Genomic DNA, 14178 nt, shown 5'->3' on the forward strand with positions numbered 1-14178 from the left:
TTCTCTCTTCCTTCCGTTACCCGATCCTATCCTTTTTCAGTTGAACGAGGCCCTCAGGTTTCGCCGCCCGAACAAACAGTACCCGAAGGGGATCCCGCTAGTATCCGATGCTGGGTCGAAGGAAAGCCAGATGCAGAGCTTTCATGGAAACGTGCCGATGGTACACCATTGCCGTTCGGAGCTACTGATGAAGATGGAATTCTTGCGATCAGCAGCACTTTGAAGAGTGATGAAGGAGACTATGTCTGCACTTATCATCCTCCTGATGGACGTCCCAAGGAATCGTCACCCAGTAGACTTAATGTCAAAGCTCGTACGTTCGTTGCCCTTTATTTTTCATCGTAGGAATCTCCTAATTTGATTGTGGAGAATATTCCTCAACACCATATTTTAGACGTCTTCTCCTTCTTTTTTAGCTGGAGGTCCACCTAGACCAGTGGCAACTCCACCAGTACTTACTGTAAAGAGAGGTGAACCAGCACGATTCCACTGTGATGCGCATTCTCCTACTCCAGCACAAATTAACTGGGGACACGGAGACGCTGACAGCGATCTGCCTGATGGAGTCGTTCACGAAGTCGATGACATCACAATCGAAGCGGCTGACGAATCGCATGAGGGAGAGTACGTGTGCTCGGCGACGAATGAGTTCGGCACGGGAATAGCGGAGCCAGTGAAACTAATCGTCACTGATGGTCAGAACTTTTTTCTATACTTCCAAGTACAGCTACTTTTCTTGACATTGCAATCATCTCCATGCTCAACGAATCCTAGGAAATTGCACTAAGTACATAAAAATCTGGTGAAGTATTAGGATTTCACACAAAAAAGACAAAATATGAATATGTCATACACATGTGGTCTTTCAGAATGACTTCTTTTTTACTTTGACCCTAGAAAATCGCTAGACAGTGGATGAAGTCAAATTTTATGTTACATTTCTTTACAGAAGAGCAACCACCAACCGCAAGAGTTGAGCCTCGTGTTTGGAACGGTAAACCTGGCGATCGACATCAATTCAAGTGCATAACAACAGGAATCCCGACACCGAAGGTTCCTATAATAGCTTGTCTCGAGTTTTGATGTTGCCAAAGGTGCTATCATCTGCCTTCACACACGACAGACTGTTCCAGGTTCACTGGTCCGGCCCCAACAACTCACCTCTCCCACATGACGTCACCGAATTGGATGGGAACGTGTTGGACTTCGCCAACGGACGAACTGAACTTAATGGAGACTATACCTGCACTGCAACGAATCCAGTTGGAGAGGTAGGTTACCGTACTATGCTCCTCTTCCTTTGAAGTCACGTTATTTTTTCACTCATTTTTCTTTATAGGCATCTGATTACGGCTCCGTCAATATTGGCCCTTCATTAACCGTGAAGACCACTCCGGCCGGCCCAAGGCTAATCTTGACTGTGGGAGAACCTCTTCACGTTAAGTGTGAAGCCTTCGGCGAACCAGAGCCTGAGGTAATTGACGTCGTGGCTGAAGAAACATTGACTCAATTGAAATTACATTGCAGGTCGAATGGCTGCATGATCCTGGACCAGAACGAGGCGATCTGCCGGATGACTACAAACCGGTCACTATTTCCGAGCAATTCATCCGACATCCTGCCATAGGTCTAGGAAATGCTGGTGCATATACCTGTAAAGGATCAAATAGTCATGCTACAGCGACAAAGAACATTTACATCGAAGGTACGTACTCATATCAATCGGTTTTCCATGTTTTCTGGATTACGAGTGTGTTATTTGAGATGTCCAGCATATTCTTAAGGAATTCTGATACCTTACAAAGCGTTTCTCGTAGAACTATTCTCAGATCAAGCTTTTTTAGTAGTTGAACCGTCAAGAGTTGCCACTGTATCCATTCTTGGTGGATCGTCACAATGGTTCGAGCAGGGAGAACCGTCACAGCTTATCTGCACTGCCACTGGAAGTTCTCTCGTCGACAGACTCGAATGGATTAAGGCGAGAGCTATTCGGCATCGCCGCTTCTTATTTTGATTCAAATTATAGCTGAATTTTCAGGTGGATGATCAGCTACCAACAGATGTGGAAGAACATAATGAGCCTGGACTTCTTCATTTCCCCAACTTCAAGGTTTCCTAACGTTTCCCTTCGAGTTTAAGTTGTTCTCAAGACATGTTCTTGAGAACGCCTCATGGAAATCCTGAAAGCATTCTAAAATGTTGTTTTTTCTCAGAATTCTTACGCTGGAGAATACGAATGCCGCGGATACCGTAATAACGAACTTATCGCATCCAGTTCTGTCATGGTTTATTCCTCCACCGACGAGACTGAGGATGCTAAGGTGATATTTTTTCTTTTCTATGTTTACCTCTATTTTTATCTTATTTCTCTATAATTCTACGTTTTGAGTAGTTCCGTCGATTATTCGAACAGATGTCTGTTTTGATGAATTATTTGGCATTCTATGTGAAAATCATGAACTATTTTGTTCTTGCTTAAGGAATGAAGGGTAATTTATCTGGATGCTTAGGTTGAAATCGAACCTCCACGAGTACGAGTCGTTTCCCAGGGTGAATCTATTGTGCTCAAGTGTTCTGTTGAAGGTATGTAATATGAATACAGATATATGTTTTGTGTGGTGATGGTTCTTCTAACTCTCCGGCATCGTGACGTGCATCCTAACCCGTTTATCGATTGTGTCAGTGATTCAGATCCTAGAACTCGTGTAATGTGGTGGCGTACACGAAGTCTAACCGATGCACAAATGGTCGGCTCAGAACGATTTCTACATCTTCAACAAATCGATGTTTGTGATCGAGGAATCTACTATTGCACGGATGAACATACTAACTACGACTATCCGCATTCTGTTAACACTGTCGTCGTTCTACAGGACTCACCACTCGGTTCTGTTTCTTTGTGTGCAGCGGTAAATATGTGGTAGTAGTGAGATCGCCACATATAACAACATTTTTGTTTCTAATCTAACATGAGCCGACTAAAATTAACTCTATGTGTCGTGTGAAGTGCGACCTCTAATATTGCTGTGGACCCACCTTCCAACGTACATTGTGCACCTCACCTTACAATGCTTGCTCGCTCGGTTTCTGTTGAGTTCTAACCCTCAATTGTTTGTTCGTCTTACTCACAGACTACCAGCCACTTTTGAGAAGTCAGCGAAAATCACGGCAGACGCAAAGCCCATGCGAGTTTTAGGTGCCAAAAATGGTGAAAACTTCGAATGGGCGCTGCTTCGAGGTGGAAACATCGTCAGAAAACTCGGAAACGAAGCAACTCTTCACATCAAGAGCGCTGAACCATCAAATGACTTCGGAGTGTACAGATGCAATGTTGAGGATGACAACGGAGTAGTCATCGGCAGCGCTTACACTGCTGTCACCGTTGGATACAGCGGATCGAATAGTAGGCCAACCATTTTTGGGAATATTTCGTGACACTCAACTATACCGAGAAAATATTTGTTTTGTCTTACCTCCTCTACACCTTTTCGGTGATTTAATGTCACTTTCCCCAAGAAATAATGACTTCATATGAATTAGAAAATGTGGTCTCTATAACAATTATGAGGAAAAATCCTACAAAAAGAAAACAAGTTCCGTAGCTCACACGATGCATAGAGAAGAAGAATTCTTCAATCTATTTCTTGAGCATCAATAAATTCTTCAGATGCCCAAGTGGTGAAATTCGATGAGAAGTCCGACGCTTCATTCACGTGCCCCATCTACTCCGTCCCTGGATCGAAAGTAATATTCTATGACTTCTCCTGTTTTATACTGGTTTAAATATATTAATGGGAATTTAAGGTTGAATGGTCGCGGGTAGATGGCGATCTTCCATCGAACGCTGTTCCCAATGGCAATAAACTTGAGTACGTTATCCTCCATCTACTGAATGTTTCCCAAAACAGCATCCAGTTTGTTTAATTTTCTCTTCAGAATCAAGGACTTTGACGATACTGCATCGGGCATGTATATGTGCAAAGTAACTTTCGAGGATAACGTCGTCGAAGGCTACGTTGATGCTCAGATATTTGGTATGCTGGATTTACTGCATCACTCAAAACTTCAAATAGAATGGATCAAAATCTATTTATGATGTTGGGAGCTTTTTGAGCTGCGTTATCTTCGAAATAACTGACTCCTCCATCCACAAATTTATACGAATGTCAATTTCTCTGCACAGTCCTCAAAGATGCTCGTGGAGCTCTTTACTAAGCGATGCCTTCACTTGCTTCTTCAATATTTTCGCGACATCTTCAGAAAATCTTTTGCTCTTGAGGAGCGTGGTATTTTCGAATAACCACATGATTCAGTCAGCATTTGAATTGAAAAGTTCGACTTTCAATGAACCTCGGCATAGTTGAATTTATATTATCGAGTTTGATAAGCTGTACACGAGATTGTTAAACAAATTTATTGGCTAACGTTTCTGCTATATCGCCTTCTTCAGAGCCTGAAAAGGGCGATATAGCCGAAACGTTAGCCAATAAATTTGTTTAACAACCTCGGGTACAGCTTATCAAACTCGATAATATAGCATTTGAATTGTTTTAGAAGTCTGCTTAAAGGCATAACCTCACGAATCCGACGTGATATGGATTTCCGATGGTCGAAGACTATACGGGATCGTAGATTGCAGAAACGGTTGAAATCCCGCTCATTTCTTCCTAATCGCCGTAAAAAACGGCTCGAAAGATGCGGCTTCGAGCGTTCCGGGGCGCTATTTTCTACAACGAGTTTAATTGGAGCGCGCCATCCTTGTGCACGCGCCGCATCTTTCGGGCCGTTTTTTACGGGAATTAGGAAGAAATGGTTGGAATTACCCTCTTTCCCACAATCTACGACCCCGTATAGGCATAACCACCTGAAACCCCTATCACACCAATTTCGTGGGTTGATGCCTTTAAGTGGAAAACCACAGAATTTAATGCACTCTGTTCGAAGAATGAGATTTCAAAATTCAAAAGTACTCTGGATGCTAACAGTATATGAATAAATCTTTCGTCAGCGATCCCAGCAGCAAACTCTGAGCGTCGATTCATAGAATTTTAGACTCAACTAGTGTTAAGCTTCCTTATAATCGCATTACAGTGCACTTTTACAGTTCCCGACACAATCATTCAAGTTCTACTCGATGTTTCTTCGGAGTCGGTGAACGTTGGAGATCGGGCTTGGTTTGACTGCAAAGTAAGATTGGCGTATAAGAAAAACGTGGAATGGCACCAATTTATTTTCACATAGGTGACAGGAGATCCGTCAGCCGTCATTATGTGGTCAAAGGAAGGAGCCGATGAATTACCCGAAAATTCTCAGGTAATTAATGTTCAGTCTCTTCTCTTTCTAAGCACTGTTTTGACTTAGGGCTGGTAACTGCAATCTTTTAGTCAACTGTAAAAGTATACAACATTCCACTAGGGAGTCGTCTCAATCAGAGCGTAATGCAACGCTACGGATCTTTACTCAATTTTGACTAAAATTTGTAGCAGATTTGCACCGCAAAAAGTTCTTATGACGAATTCAATCTCTAAAGACCAGAGTGTACCTTAGCGTGACAATAATCGTGTAAGCTTCCGGAAACAGTTTTCAAAAATACTCGCCGGAAAATCCGTGCATTCTGTCGTATCTATACTCCCTATCTGATGTCGTCTTCTTCTTATAATGGTAATTTATGAATTTCTCAGCTAAGAGAATCACCGCCTCAGTGACGGTTTTGAGCCATTTAAAAAGTAGCATTTTGCGCGCCACCTTTTGAATTGCTCTTTACAGAATTCGATTTTGCTGAATGTATTTAGCTATAGTAGGGTCGAAACGACGTGAAGCACGGTGCAGTTGCGTAAGCGAATGCGCTCGATACGGTGCGGTAGAGCGTAGCGGTCAGGTTCGAGAGGGAACCCCTTGGTAGGACCAATTTTCGCTGCAGCTCGCTATGGTCCACCTCGACTCCAACCGCTTCGAGCGCAGCCGCTTACGCAACTGCACCGTGCTTCATGTCGTTTTGACCCTACTATACTTAGTAGAAAAAAGGTAGTAAATGAGCTGGGAAGCAGATAGTACCACAACTTCCTGGCCATCATGAACTACATGGGGAAAAAAATCACAGTAAACCTTAGTTCATATTTATGGAAAGGAGCAGAAACCTTCTGATTGCACCATGCAGTTCTTGCTACGTATGTTTACAGTGCTGAACGTTCTGGAAAAGTCTATCAAAAATACTCTCATAATGGACTTGTTAGAGAGAGACACAATTTCGCTAGTAAAATATATTGTACATACTTTTAAAATCATCAACAGCGACTAAAGGCATCACCCCACGAATCTGGGGTGATGCGAGTTCTAGGTGGGTTATGCCTATACGGGGTCGTAGATTATGGGGAGGAGAGTGATTCCGCCCATTTCTTCCTAATTGCCCGAAAGATACGGCTTCGAACTTTTCGGGGTGCTGTTGTCCACGAAGAGTTGTATTGGAGCGCGGCAGCCTTGTGCACGCGCCGCATCGTCCGGGGCGTTTTTTACGGCAATTAGGAAGAAATGGACGGAATCACCCTCCTCTCCATAATCAACCTCGTATAGGCATAACCCACCTGAAATCCGCGGCACCCCAGATTCGTGGGGTGATGCCTTTAAATCTCCAGAATAAGTGACCTTCTGAGGTTAAGTTCCTCCGACAATTACCAGATCAAATAAAACATAGATACTAAGATTCGTTTCAGATTTTTCGGGGAAATCTTTTGAGTTCAATGTAGTTTATCCGGAACAATGGTGGACTTTTGCGAACCATAGTGGTCCTTAAAGGCAGCATACCACAGACGTGGTATGAATTTCTTAACCAACACTTCTATACTGGATATTAGATTGCCGAAAACCACGTGGTTCTGCTCATCTTTACGCGATCGTCGTGAGAAGCGGCCTGGGAATCGCTTTACTTCCTACGAGGTGCTGCTCTATGTACTCGTTCCGTTCCCCACACCAATCTATTCATTAGTAACTTGTATAGGCTGGAGAGGAGACCTTCTTAATCCTCGAAGGGTGCCTCGTTAAGCATGCAGGGCGTGCACAAGGGTGGCGCGTTGCAGTGCAAGCCGTCGTAAAAAAAACGGCGGCTATCGGGCCTTTTTTTACAGGGACTACGGAGAGATGAGCGGAACATCGTGATTTTCCGCAATCTACGACTCCGTGTAGTGGCTTTCCACGGGAAATCCATACCACGTAAGATTCGTGTTATGCAGCCTTCAACATATTCTTCTTATGCAAAATGAAATTTTGCTTGTGCATGCTCATATTGGGCTCCCTGCAGCTAGCTCTCACCCTTTGTAAAACTATGACCTCCATCAGGGTAGCTTATTTGAATTTTCAGGTGACTGGTGGTCGTCTCCTCTTCAATTCCGTAACACAGGAGAACGCTGGTGTGTACAAATGTCGAGCAAAAACAAAGGCAGGACCACTGGAGACGCGCACAGTGCTTAACATCGGCTCATCAAAACGCAAGCGTAAACATACTCGTGGTCGCCACGCACGACGGAGTCACCGAAGGCGCGCCGCGAACGCGTCAGCGACAAAGAAACATGAGCAGAAACATTCGTTGGCACATTCCACGTTTGGTTCATGGTTCTCAACTCATTAGCCCATTGCCCCCGTACCTTAACACTGCCAGTCCGCGCCAGTCGTCCACAGCGAGACGGCAGCGGTGGCGGGCATCCACTGAAACTGCTGAACTCGCATGAATATCATTCAACGATAACCCCGTGTTTCTTGTTCTCTTTTCCCTATTCTTGTAGCTTTCGAATAGAGAATGCTATGTATGCCTCGCGGACTCCCATTCTCGGATTCGCTGCCCTTGGTGCTGTGCATATTTACTTTTTAGTATGTAACGATTTAACCTAGAACAATTGTTTTTTTTTTCTTTTTGAATAAATGTTTTTATGATTGATGTGATCTCATAGCATGAATAATTTCTTGGCCTGCTGTCTCCGTGAAAAACTCCTGTGGGCTGCCAAACGCATCCGAAGTGATTGAGTCAACTCCCATTCACCCTTTTGTGTAGTGAAATTTGTCTGCTAAGCGCCGTCGCTTAGTTGTCATTAAACCACGTCCACGATGATGTTTTTGTTATGTGGTTTGCAGTGACCTTGCAAGTGCCTTGATCGTGTTTGCTTGCTGCCTCTGAAGGCGCATACCACAAAATTGACGCTATTGGGATCTCTCGAGGAGAAGACCGGGCCAGGAGCGTAGATTAAAAGTGTAAGCATACCACGCTAAACTCTTCTTGACCGTCCCAAAAAACGATAAAGGGAATGGTTTTTTGTACGTTTTTTCTTACAGGGCACGTCATGACGCCACCGCTATCCCGCCAGCAGCCTACCCCTTGCTTTTACTTGAATAAGGAAATCCCACTGATTATTGAAATCAGACCGCTCGCGGATGCGGCACATGTACAAGGGAGGCGCATTCCAACGTGCTTCGTAGCAAAAATCGTACATGGGAAACCTTTCATGTGAAAATGTGAAAGGTTTCTTACGCAGTTTGTCAGAAGGACCAGGTGGAATTGAGCGTTATCACTGACACACTTACACTCATCATCGTAATTTACATCCCTTGCCCTGTCTTTTCCTGGGAAGATCTCAACATCGTCAATTTCATGGTATGCTGCTTCAAACCCTCTCCTAATATTCCTTCTAAGTAAGCAATGCGCAAAAAAATCCGATGAAGAATTCTGCTGCCCAAATGTGAAAAACTGCCCTTATTTCCGATCAAAATCCGCCTCGTTTATACTCGCACTCCAAGTTTCGATATCAAGGATTTTGGGACTTTAGGAATGAACCAAGTAATGTTGTCGTGGGTTCAGCGATTGTTTTGATCGCCCATTTGATTTTTAACTGTATTTCCGACATCCACGTGTACAGCACTGTGAAGCTTGCGCTATTCTCATTGAGTAGATGAGCACACTAATTCATAGTCGGGAGGCTCGGGTGGTAGCGCATTCTGCCCGATTCCCTAGCGCTTTACTTTCAGAGGTCTCTCTTAGCGACTCATGATTACCAATGCACTCGATAAAAATGAGAAAGTTGAGAAGTTATCCAAAAGGTAACAGGAAAGAACTACCTGCTAGTTTTGAAATTTAAAGGTAGAGAAAGACGGAGAATCTCTCAAAATTAATTGCGATCATTTTAGGAAGTGAGAACTAGCCTGCGAAACGTGTCAAATACTTAGGGAATACGATGAAGGCGATTGCTTGATCAGTCCTGAAATACAGCCCTGATAAAATTGCAGCCCTCGTTTTCTAATTTTTCCGCGACATGTAGGAATTGCGTTAGCAAAACATCGTTAATAAAAGCCTTTTAAAGAAATTCTTGAACGAGCGAGATGTCCAAAACAATATCATAAAAAGCCAGATATTATCCAAATGTTAGGGCAAAATTCATTGATTTGGAAATCAGCCTCTTCACTTTTGGTCAAACAAGATGTTCTTGGCTGGTTTCCTGCAAGCTCAGAAATGATAAGCGATAAGTTGGGCTATCATAACGAGTTCTTTCATTATGATTTCGGCTTCTTTTTGGAAGTATAATCCTATAAATGGGGCGGTGTAGCACAGTCGGTAAGAGGTTCCCCTGCAGCGTGATTGATCGGAGGTGCGATGCCACCCTAGTGCTGACCGAGTCTTTCATCCTTGCGGGGTCGATAAATTGGTACCAGACTTGTCTGAGGGATAAAAACACTGATTTGACCTATCGGCAAGCCACCTCACTGTGGAGGCAAGTTACGTGTTCGTAAATCTCAAACGATTCTGAATTTAAATGATCGCGGTGGCACATCCTGAGCGGATTAACGCCAGACACTTCATGTTAAATCTTAATCATACAAATGCGATTTGTTCAACTGGGAGAGTATTCTTATAGGTGAATATGGGTAGACGGCCATTGAGGGTTTACCAGAAAGATGCAGGAGATTTGTGGAAATGGAGGAGAGTAAGTTTATTCCACATTGAAAAAGTCTTGTTTGTCTCGATTTCAAAAAATAAAAGCACCAGTTGGATTGAAACTTGATCAGAATCACTCCTATTCTGCCCATTAATTGTTGAATTTGAGAAAACATTACAGCATCACACCTATACATGCATTCAGAACGTTATTCTACGAGTGTGTGTTGTTAACTATGTTGATGTTGGCATTTTCATTGTGAGTTCAGTGTTCAGTGGACTGAAACGAGGGCATAAGGTATTGTAGTGAAGGGCGTGGCGACCTTTTGAACGTAACACAAAAGCCATTAACTCAGTTGATTTCCAGATACACTTGAGTCACTACCGCTGATCAGATCAGTTGGAGAAGAGGTAGTCTTGCATTTTACACTAATTAGATCACTTTATTTTCTCGTAACAGCAGAAAATCTTAAGTAGAAAATACACTTAGAAGTTGAGGTCTTCCTATCTTGTGCCTCTCCTGCGGAAGACGCCACAGCGGCACTTTGGGAGAGAGTCGACGGTGAAATGCCCACAGGTGCGAGCACGAGTCGAGGTGTGCTGAGAATTCCACCGATTTCGAGAGATGATGAGGGAAAGTGAGTGCTCAGACCCATCATTTCTTCTTCCTTCTTTTTCGCTCTTGATCACTTCTTGCTCTCTTTCTATTATGATTCTGCCAGGTATCAGTGTACCACCACCAAGAACGGAGTCGACGTAGTTTCGGTAGTGGAACTTCATGTAGATGGTGAGTTTTATGAGATTTAGCTTTCCATGAGAAGAAATTAAATGTTTGAAAAAATCTGTAGTCTTGTAAATAAGTTCAGAACCTTTCGACTATATACTTCATGAGCTTAAATTATGCGACTTAATTCGAGTATCTTTTCCAAATAGAAATACTTGTTAACATCGAGACTGCATCACAGACATTTTCGAAAGAGCCCATATCATTAGCACACAATAATTGTGTTGCCGCTCAAAAAGGAAGCAAACGTTAAAAGAAAACTCTACGGAAAACACAGATTTCGGGATATGTGTGGCTGTTTTGCGACCAAGTTTCTTGCTGCAAAATAATGAGCAACTACCAAAACCAAACCTAAAATCACACACCTTGATCAATACTCAGAAAAAGTATTAGGGTGTTCGGAAAGTATCTGCCGAAATACGGCAAAATTTCAGTACAACACAACTTTTTAACAACATTTTATTATTCGACGAGATAATCTCCATCAACATCGACAACCTTCTGCCAACGTCTCACAAGATCACGGATCCCTTTGGCATAGAACTCCGGCGCCTTGGAGGTGAAGAAAGCTCTAGAGTCATTTTCGAGGTGGTCACGATCATCATAGCGCTTCTCTTCCAGGTGTTGCTGAAGCGATCGGAAGAGGTTGTAGTCGCTCGGGGCCAGGTCCGGGCTGTACGGTGGGTGCGGTAGAACTTCCCATCCGAGCTCCTGAATTTTCTGGGAAGTCTTCTTCGCGATGTGAGGGCGCGCGTTATCGTGCAGCAGGCGAACGTTGTCGAGCTTCGGGTGCTCCTTGCAGATCTTGTCGGCCTCCTTTGTAGTTGAGCGCAGTAGACCTCGGCAGTAACTGTCGTGTGGTCGGTAACGGTAGATTCCATGAACTACCCACCAGACGCTCAGCATGTCTTTCTTCTCATGGATTTCACCTTTCACGAAAGGATCCGGCATTTCATCGCCAGCGCACCACGCACGTTTGTGGGTGTGGCTGACGTAGAGGACCCATTTTTCATCTCCAGTGACAATGGTGTCCAGCCAATCGAATATGCGGCTTCTGGAGAGCAGCTGAGTGCAGATGTCCAGGCGACTTTGGCGGTTGCCGTCGCTCAATGCATGTGGGAGCCACTGACCGAGCTTTTTCACCATTCCGAGAGATCGCAGTCCATTGCTCACGGTGGACAGCGAACAGCCAAGACTGGCAGCAAAATACCGCACACCTTCGTATGGATGCTCCGCCAGATTCTTCAATTCGTCGAACGATATTGCAGTCGGTCGACCAGAGCGAGGCTCATCTTCGAGTTTTTTGTTTCCGGCTTTGAAGCGGTGGAACCAGGCGCGCACAGACCGCTCGGAAGGGGTTTCATTGCCGAATACTTGACTTATGACTTTCGATGGGCTTCAACAGTGGGGTGGCTAGATTCGATCTCGTAAAGGAGTACTTGGATTCGAACTCGTAAAGAAGTACGTGTCTAATATGGGTGGAATGTTCGACCATTATAGGATGAAATATTCAAGGAAGAGGGAGCCAGATACGTTATGTGTATACAATTACAGCCAGATGTGTTATGTGTATGTATGTGTATGGTAGTGTCCTTATATAATACATTTAAAACGGGAACTTCCAGAACATCTCAAAAAATCTGAGCTACTGCGAAATTTTCGGCAGATGCGTTCCGAACACACTAATATAAGAGAGACTTCAATCAAACGGCTTATTCTTAAAGGAAATAAACACTTTCAGAGTTAGCATGTGCTTGTCAATAAATCCGTTGATGACAACTGAATACTCGAGGGTCAACAATTTTGGCGCACACTCTTACGGAGATAGGAGTGATGGATAGAATGCCTGAGACTGAGTGCAGATATCAAATACGACAGATGAAACACATCATCTCAGAAGGATTAAGGAAGGATTGAAGGGACAGAAAAAAAACGGAACTAGATAGAATGGAATCATGCTATGAAAAAGTATCACAATACACTTATGAACTAAGGTCTAATAATCTTTTTGTGTTTGAAGTATAATAAAAAATAACTAAGGTGGAAAATCCGTTTTTGAAACAGCAAACCTATATAGAATAACCACGAAGTACAGGAACTCATATAGCAGACAGATACAGTAGTGTTGCCCGCCTCATTCCCCTCAAATTCACGAATATTGCAATACAGTTACAGTGGGTGGGACCCGACCAGCTTTGGTCATCAGTGATCGAGCGAAGCTCCCTGAACGTATATGTGGTGGAAAAGGCGGGAGTACATGCCCGATATCGCCTCGCAACCCAAAGAACGCTAGGTTACTTGTTTGTGGCTAGCTGCATCCCTCATCCTCCTCTTTGCATGTTTTGGTTGGTGAGCACCGGAGTTGTAGTGTTCCTCTTAGGTAGATTGAGACCGCCCCCACTCCTCCTCGATGTTGAACCAACAACAGAGGACTCAAGAGAGGAGGGGCTTTCACCATAGGAAACAGCTATGAAGGGCGAAGTGAAGTTACACATGCACAGAGGCGAGGAAAGCTACAGGACCCCTTCGACGGTGGGGTCAGTGTGTCCTTTGGCATGCAGCAGTAAATCGCAGCATTTTCGAAAGAGCGGGATTTATCAGTTTTCTGCACCAAAGCAACAACTTGACAAGTTCTACAATGAGTAAAAAGCAAACGAGATCAAAGAAGGAGGTCGATAGCGCCTCTAATAAGATACCAACTTTACATAAATTTGACCTACAGTGAGGTCAAAACGACGTGGAGCCCAGACAGTTGCGCAAGCCGGTGCGGTCGAAGCGGCGCGGTGGAGCGTAGTGGTTGGGATCGTGTAAAGCTACCGCCACTCATCTCTGCAGTTCGCCATGGTCCCACCTCGATCCCAACCACTACGTTCCACCGCACCACTTCAAGCGCAGCTACCTACGTAATTTCACCGTGCTTCATGTCGTTTCGACCCGACTACAACGTCAGACGCGTTCACGAAATCGTGCTCAACCTTCCAAACCTGTTTCAAAATCCTCAAAATCTGTCATAACTGATTGCATGCAGTCTGAAGTAAAGGAGAAAGCAATGACGGTGGTGACCAATAAACTTAGCGCTACAGGCCTTTTTTCTTTTTCCCAGCACGCGCAAATATTGAATTTTCTAGTTTCTTGTACATCATTATTGCAGATTTCATACCAGTATTCCATGGCCAGGAAGCGCTCACTTATTCACCGCTGTCTGATGAGGACATGAAAAATCTCGACATAGTTCTTACGTTCAATGCTACGGGCGAAGACGGTGAGTGGGATATTCACTACTCCATAACTATGTTAACACAAATTTGAGGACATTTAGCTAAAGAGAGGGAACGAAAGCAGAAGAAGAAGAACAAATTGGGTGAAAATGACTCTACGCTTCAGGGTATTTCTTGAAATTATGATGACGGTATTTCTATAAGTGAATCAAAAGTGTGAGGATGAGTGACACGACCACGCGGAAACTTCATAGAAAAAAATT

The 14178-nt window shown here is 43.9% G+C and overlaps 3 protein-coding genes across 9 annotated transcripts in view; 2 read left to right on the top strand and 1 right to left on the bottom strand.

The window, feature by feature from the left end:
- The window catches only part of RB195_019650 (uncharacterized protein), a gene marked incomplete at both ends in the record, with an annotated part of 60040 nt that extends 52419 nt beyond the window's left edge, over positions 1 to 7621 (top strand). For 3 of the 6 annotated variants that reach the window (XM_064187596.1, XM_064187599.1, XM_064187600.1), the window contains 17 exons: positions 41 to 313; positions 417 to 695; positions 950 to 1053; positions 1134 to 1271; positions 1340 to 1474; positions 1528 to 1705; positions 1845 to 1978; positions 2039 to 2110; positions 2214 to 2321; positions 2511 to 2583; positions 3197 to 3403; positions 3668 to 3744; positions 3805 to 3869; positions 3937 to 4034; positions 5105 to 5187; positions 5242 to 5313; positions 7355 to 7621. In XM_064187596.1, the coding sequence (XP_064043473.1) occupies positions 41 to 313; positions 417 to 695; positions 950 to 1053; positions 1134 to 1271; positions 1340 to 1474; positions 1528 to 1705; positions 1845 to 1978; positions 2039 to 2110; positions 2214 to 2321; positions 2511 to 2583; positions 3197 to 3403; positions 3668 to 3744; positions 3805 to 3869; positions 3937 to 4034; positions 5105 to 5187; positions 5242 to 5313; positions 7355 to 7621 (2363 nt within the window). Of the gene's footprint in view, positions 1 to 40; positions 314 to 416; positions 696 to 949; positions 1054 to 1133; positions 1272 to 1339; positions 1475 to 1527; positions 1706 to 1844; positions 1979 to 2038; positions 2111 to 2213; positions 2322 to 2510; positions 2584 to 2691; positions 2887 to 3196; positions 3404 to 3667; positions 3745 to 3804; positions 3870 to 3936; positions 4035 to 5104; positions 5188 to 5241; positions 5314 to 7354 lie in introns of all 6 variants that reach the window. The other 3 variants (XM_064187592.1, XM_064187594.1, XM_064187598.1) reach the window with 2 other exon arrangements.
- A 2278-nt stretch (positions 7622 to 9899) lies between these two features.
- On the top strand, positions 9900 to 14093 carry RB195_019652 (uncharacterized protein; the record flags this gene model as incomplete). Of its 2 annotated transcripts, XM_064187602.1 has the most annotated exons (6): positions 9900 to 9962; positions 10119 to 10211; positions 10412 to 10551; positions 10636 to 10700; positions 13849 to 13959; positions 14017 to 14093. In XM_064187602.1, the coding sequence occupies 6 exons, from the start codon at positions 9900 to 9902 to the stop codon at positions 14091 to 14093; spliced, it is 549 nt and encodes a 182-aa protein (XP_064043483.1). The 2 variants fall into 2 exon arrangements, with proteins under 2 accessions (XP_064043483.1, XP_064043484.1); XM_064187603.1 differs by lacking the exons at positions 13849 to 13959; positions 14017 to 14093 and having other exon boundaries at positions 10636 to 10720.
- Positions 11160 to 11843, bottom strand: RB195_019653 (uncharacterized protein; the record flags this gene model as incomplete). The annotated part of the gene is made up of 1 exon (XM_064187604.1): positions 11160 to 11843. One exon carries the CDS (start codon positions 11841 to 11843, stop codon positions 11160 to 11162), a length of 684 nt encoding a protein of 227 aa, XP_064043485.1.
- Positions 14094 to 14178: the final 85 nt, after the last annotated feature.

Source organism: Necator americanus, chromosome II (assembly GCF_031761385.1).
Source record: "Necator americanus strain Aroian chromosome II, whole genome shotgun sequence".
Classification (NCBI taxonomy): domain Eukaryota; kingdom Metazoa; phylum Nematoda; class Chromadorea; order Rhabditida; family Ancylostomatidae; genus Necator; species Necator americanus.